This window comes from Thalia democratica, chromosome 4, assembly GCF_965202585.1.
Source record: "Thalia democratica chromosome 4, ktThaDemo2.hap1.1, whole genome shotgun sequence".
Lineage (NCBI taxonomy): Eukaryota > Metazoa > Chordata > Thaliacea > Salpida > Salpidae > Thalia > Thalia democratica.
Genome location: NC_139168.1, coordinates 38,768,793 through 38,775,572, shown reverse-complemented (window position 1 = coordinate 38,775,572; position 6,780 = coordinate 38,768,793). Strand labels below are relative to the sequence as shown.

Here is a 6,780-nt window from a genome sequence, read left to right as displayed (position 1 = left end):
CTTAGTATAAAGTTAATTAAACTGAACATTCTTAAGTTTAAGCAATGTTTCAAATATTTATAATCATAAATACAAAAAACTGAAAGAAAAAATATGATAAGCGAATGTAACAGCTGTAAGAATTTTCATAAAATTTAACTTTTAATAAAAAATAAAATTTGCAAACAACTTTCATTTGTCAATAATTATTATTTGAAATTCTAAAATTATATGTTATAAATCTATCTAGGTATTTAAAATATACAATTTTTTCCATATCAAAAATACAATTACTTAACTTAAGTATACAATAGAAATTAAAACTTGATCGTACATGACCAGTGACCACTGTTTTTTAATTTTTTAAAAGTTATTTTTTAATTCATATTCATTTAATAACTAATATATATTTATATAAATATTATATTAGTACTTAAAAACTATGTATATTAGATTAGTTAATTGTATACACCACTATATCATTAATTGAGATAAACCTTAAAAATATTAGTTGTAATAACTTCATTAAATAAAAATTTAAATAAATATAGGAATGTAAACAAAAAGCTATATTTTTTACTTGACCCTACTAAAATTCTACTTACAACAGACAGATACTGATTGAAATACCACGAAAAGCAAATAATCATTATCATTACAAATATGTCAGTTATATAATTTATTTATCAATACAACAATCTCTTCATCAAACTCAAGCTTTGACCATGTAAATTCAATCAAATTTTTAATCAGAATAGTCTTCAGGAAAGTACTGATCAGACTCGGATTCGCTATACAAACTGATCTTTTCCTCCTCAGAAGAAGTGGACATCTCGCTGTCGAAATCTTCAAACTTTTTCCGCTTCTTCCCTTTTCCCTTCTTTTTCTTTTCAACAGGCTTCTTCGTCGCCTCTTTCGTCTTCTTCTTTTTTCTTTTGCTTCCCCAGTCCGAATCTTCGCTCATGTCCTCACTTTCACCTGAAAATGAAGTTAGAATTGAGGAAGGTTTAAAACTGTTTTCAAAGTAATGATGTGTGCAACTTTTAAATTAAATATACACAACTTTAACTCATGACTTAATTGTTCTAAAATTAAGTTATAATATACAACAAGATATCAACAACTTGCTTTTTTTTATTGTTTGAGTAAATAAGCAAAAGTTTTAATAAAGTATACCATTTTTTTTAGACAGATTCTTAAACCTACAATATATTTAAAAGACTATTTCATTATAAAAACTCTTTGCAATAAATTAATTAAAGATCTAAAGTAACTTCTAAATTATAACCCCTAGTATCTAACACTATCCAATATATACTTTTCTAAAAAAAAGTATATATTGAATTTTTTTAAGATAACTTTGCGAGAATTTTTATTCTTAAAAATACATGTCTTAGTTTTATTAAACAATACTGTTCAATATTTTTTTCTATTTAAATATTTTAACCATTGATAAAAACATTGGTTCATAACTGTATAAGTTTCAATGTGTAAAATTTTTTTATTAACACAACATTTAACTACTAAAAAAATTTAATTAATTCGAAACAAAATAATAAATAACTTAAACTGCTAAAAAATTCAGTTTGTAAACACCAAAATTATAAGTTAAGTACATCAAAACAGTGAAAAGTATAAATTACCAAAAAATGTAAACTTTATTAACATTTGGTAGCTCTGTGTCTTTTTAAGTATCATATAAAAATTCAGCTATAATTAAAGTTTTATCAATCATTATTTATACCATTTACCTATTGATCGCATTTACTTAAAACAGCTGTACTATTTTAATGTTTATATTAACCAGTTGTATCTAAGTATTTCTAAAAAAAAAAATTATAACGAACTTTCTTTTTTAGCAACATAGGCTGCATCTTCATCAGAGTTGTCAGAATCAGAGTTTGAATCCTCACCAAGGTCTGAATCATAATTCACCTTTGTAATAATAGGTCTCTTCCGCTTTCTTTGTGGACGCCCTGTGGCTGAGAGTTCAACCTCAGATTCTGAGCTGGAACTTTTGTATTCTTCACTAGATGATGATTGTCTTTTTCGCTTTTTTGTTTTGGAGGTTTTTGATGAGGTCGAAGTACTTGATGTTGATGGGGCATTTGGTGGATTTGCTACATGCTTGTATGCTTTTCTGTGTCAAACTTGTGTATTTAAGCACATTTTTTACTATAAACTATATCAAACTGATAACTAAAACCAGGAATATAACTGTATAATTGCACACTATGTCTAAAAAGCGCTGTAAAGCATACCTTTTGAAGCAAAAAATGTGAAATTTTAAAGTATTAAAGATTCTAAAGAGTGCATATGCAAAAAGGTATTAAGAACTATGTTTATATAAAGTGTTTATAAACAAATTAATTTCTAATCAAAACTTAAAGAAATATGTTATAAATCATCACAGTAAATAATAAACTAGCATACATATAAATATATATCATCTGAAAAAATTGCTGTAAAAAGCAAAATTTAATAATAAAAAATATTAAAATTTCATTTCCCTTTCCAATAAACTTTATATTGCTTAAGAAACCATGAACACAGTAAAATAATTTTTAAGCGCTTTTCATAAACTTTGAAAAATTATATGTTTATGTAAAATCTAGATATGTATTGTTACTGAAGCAATCTAGTTGATAAAAACAATCTAAAATCAAACAATTTAAGAATATTAAAAAATATATAAAACTAAACTTTTAAAAGATGTTATAAATTACTAGTTGAAAACTCAAACTACTATTAGAACACAATAAAAACAAAAATTTTGTAGCATAAATTTTTTTTTGTCTATGTCATTACCTTAAGTTTTTAATTTAGCACTCAGATAAAATACTAAAATATTGTATTAAAGTAAAGCTAGTTTTAGGGGCAGAAAATATTATCTTATAACTAAAATCAACACTACATAACTGACAAACATCAAATAGTAAAAAAAAATAATTAAAAAATTGCCAAGTATCTCACATTTAATCAACTTAATCGTATTGTCCTAAAAAAATTAATGTGAACCTTACTGAAAATTTAATAATTCAAATAAGTCTGAGTGTATGACAATATTTTTATGTATAAAAGCTAAAATATGTCTTCTAAATCGCATTAAAAAAACAGTAGAATTTCAAGTTTAACTTACACTTTTATGTAACTACTTTCTATTTTTTATTAGTTTAAATCCATATAAGGGTAAATATTTTCCTATTTAAATTATTTTTATAAACTTAATTAATTTAACTTTTAGTAGCATTATATTGATTTAAAATTTTATGAACATTTGGTGAACAATCAGAGTTGTGCTAAAAATTTAAATTTGGAGAGATTTAAGATAATTAAAAGTTGTTGTAACGTGTTTGACTTAGTCAAAATGGAATCTATATGTATTTTAAATAGAAAACCTACCCTTTGTAGGTAAAAAAAATGACTATATAGTTGCTTCGTTTACTTAATGCTCTTTTTGGTGTTTGTATGTTTGTATTTGATCAGCTCTAATAATTAGTATTATGATTAGTTTTGTGTAATTTCTTTATATATGATGATTACTACTGATTATCACATTTATATTCTATCTATTGCTATGTATCCACTGATAACAATGGCATGAAATATATTTTTAGTTTTTTTTTCAGTGTCTTTTACATATTGTTTAAAATTAATTACAACTTCATATGTTTGTATTGTTAAAAAAATAAATTTAAATTACTTAAGTTATCATTGTTTTCTATGTTTAACTACCTATTTCAATGATTCTTAGCATATTAAATTTAAAGCAAACAAAATATAATTTGTTCCCACTTTTGTATTATGAGTATTATTTAAACACATTTTAATGTTTGGTGACTTTTTCACTCCTAAATGTTTTTAGAGCTGCTACTCTTTAAAAATACAAATTTAATCATATAAAACTAGCTTATATTTATTTGTAAAATAAGAAATATATAAATTGAGACTAATAAAGTGTTAATATTAAAAATATACATCACTGCAATTGAATGCTGTATAAACTTAAAACTATCTTTAGTAAGCAAGATTCTTTTTTACAAAAGAAATTAACTAGCCATTGTACGTATGATTTGTCCTGCTTTTTTATTTGGATAAATACTTGAGTAGATTAAGTGAACAGCAAACACATGTTTCAGTAATATTTATATAATTTACTTAAAATAGTAAATTTGTCAACTATTTTTTCTTTACTTTCTATTAGGTACATAAAAAGTTTGTTCTGTGGGTTCAGTTATGTCAGGGTTGCTACCCTTTAAAGTTAGCCTGATGACAAAAAATTAGCCTGATTTAGTGAAATATTCTAAAAAAAATTAAAATCCAAATAATAAACAAACTAGTGTTTGAAATTATTAAGCTAAAATATTTCAAACACTAATTTTGAAATCTTAAACTAGCCTGAGATTACTAAATGAATTCCATACTAGCCTGTGTTTTTCTACTAACTTATTATTTTTTTAGCCTTTCTCAATTATCTTTAACAATAAATATATGTTTTGATTTTTCGAAAACAAATAAAAAGACCATAACTTCTAGAGGATAAATAATATACTTATATAAGGTCATAGGGGGTTAGCCATGTTTTTTACAAGTTGATCTTATTTTATAGAATTTTTTTTAAGCTTTAAGATACTTTTTGTGGTTTTAAAAAATTTGAATTATTTTTTGACATATGACCAGTCAAAGTTGGGCAGCATAATAGGTTCCTTAAAGGAAGGAAAACTAAAAGAGCGAACAAAGACTATTTTATTTAAAATCTATCTTCCACATTTTTGAAGCAACCTTCTTCAAACTTTCACAGTTTAATCTTTATACAATATTATAGGTAGTTTTTTTTTTTTTTTTAATTTTTTTTTTTAATTTTTGTCATAGAATTTTTATTTTTTTAACTTATCAAAATTCATAAGTAAAGTTTTTTTTTTCTTATAATGTAAGGAACATTTCCTGAAAATTTGAGGAAGATTGCTTCAAAAATAAAGAAGGAAATAGATTTTTAGTGATTTTTAAAATTTCCAAGAAAATTGACCCCAAAAAATTTGCAATCCATACATTTGTATCGGAAACTTTTTACAAAAAATAAAATATCTCAAAAGTTAAATGATATTTTTGAATTCTATAAAAACTGGCTTATAGTTTGTAATTAAAGCTTTCATATAAAAGCCAAAGTTGATTTTTGTAATAAAAAAAAAGTGTTTCTAAAATGGCCTTAATTATTTCAAGACCTTTTAACCAAACTCAGTTTTGGTCAAAGATCTTGTCAGTAGTGCTTATATATAAAAAAATTTAAACTCTACTTGAATAAGATTTTTTATTTAAATAATAAATAATGAACTTCACCACACAACCAACAACAACAGATTTTAAAGGATGTTTAATCCATTGGGCACACAATTTGGCAACCTTATTAATAATAAACAAAAATCTTTTATAGTGTTAGTTATTTTAATCTTATTAACTTAGAACTAACTTGTGAGCTGGGTTGTTTCTAAAACATCCTGAACCATAGGGGCAGAATTTTTCATTTTTATTTTCTGAATCTGATTCAAAATCAGAGTCACCAGGATGAGAGTAATCTTTGAAGTGAGCTGGGTTTCTTCTGTAGCACCTCTTACCCCACACACACTGTTCCCTTGTAGGTTTTAAAGCATCTAGATTATTGTCTGTTTGTTCTTCTTTTGGTTCACTTTGATTTTCTATATTACTATTAATGCTGCTGCTGTTTTCTACTTTTTTAACACCAATATCTGATATGTTTTTTATAGGCGTTTTTTCTTGTGAGTTTTCATCATTCTGTGATTCTTTTTTAGTTTTTAAATCAGTTGTATTTATATTTGAGTTTAATGAATGGTTCTGATTTTCATTTAGATGTTTAACTTTATTTGAACTAATTTTAACTGTAAATGAATGTTTGTCAGATAAAAGAGAAAAAATGTCACCATTTTCCAGAATAGATTTTTCATCTTTTTCTAAAACTTTATATTTTTCCTTTCCTAGTTTTTTAACAAAGCATGGATTGATGTGTGTTGATTTTAGCTCAAGTTTAAACTCCTCAAAATTATTAATTGGTGTTATTAGAGCATGGTTTCTAGATACTTTTTTATCTGAGATGTCAAAGACTGGACCACGTCCTACAGTCATTGTTTCTGAAACTTCATAATTTGTTTTATTATCACCAACTATATGTATAGTGCTCATAATTGGATAGTTGTTGCAAGTGCTTTGTTTATTTTTGCTAGTTGTAGTAAAAGTTTATAATACTACTTAATGCAGCAGTACCGCCAGTATGATGAAAAGTACAAATTCGTACTTAACAAATGGAATCTTAATGAAACTAGGTGGTATCTTAGTTATACAAAAAAACTTTTGTTGCGAATTTTAGACAATCTGCTGATCACTAAAATTTGAATTTTAATTACTCTATTTGGTTTGAATATGTCAAAAAAAAAAACGAATTACACTACTTTGTTTATATGTCTCAATTTAAAGTTAAAAATTTGTGCTATTAAGTAAAAAAGTAGCATGAAAATACTAGAATTTTAATGCTGTTTGATTTAGGAATCATTCTAATATTGAATAAAAAATTTTAATCAACATTTTTCAAACACTTTTTATTAGGACTGCAAAAATGAAAAAATTTAAATGTTTGTGAAGTATTTAGCTTGGTAGAAAAAAATAAATTTTACTTATATTATATAAGTATTTTATAAAAAAAATATTTTAGTAAAAAAAAAGCTATATTTATAGTATTAATAATTGCTATGTTTTAGACGTAGCTCAGAGAGACTAAAAACTGCAACTAGC

The 6,780-nt window shown here is 24.5% G+C and overlaps 1 protein-coding gene across 1 annotated transcript; it reads right to left on the bottom strand.

The window, feature by feature from the left end:
• Positions 1 to 320: 320 nt before the first annotated feature.
• Positions 321 to 6,202, bottom strand: LOC145834282 (uncharacterized). The gene is made up of 3 exons (XM_082941673.1): positions 5,447 to 6,202; positions 1,827 to 2,119; positions 321 to 957 (listed from the first exon to the last, which is right to left on the bottom strand). The coding sequence occupies exons 1-3, from the start codon at positions 6,172 to 6,174 to the stop codon at positions 725 to 727; spliced, it is 1,254 nt and encodes a 417-aa protein (XP_082797799.1). The 5' UTR covers positions 6,175 to 6,202; the 3' UTR covers positions 321 to 724.
• Positions 6,203 to 6,780: the final 578 nt, after the last annotated feature.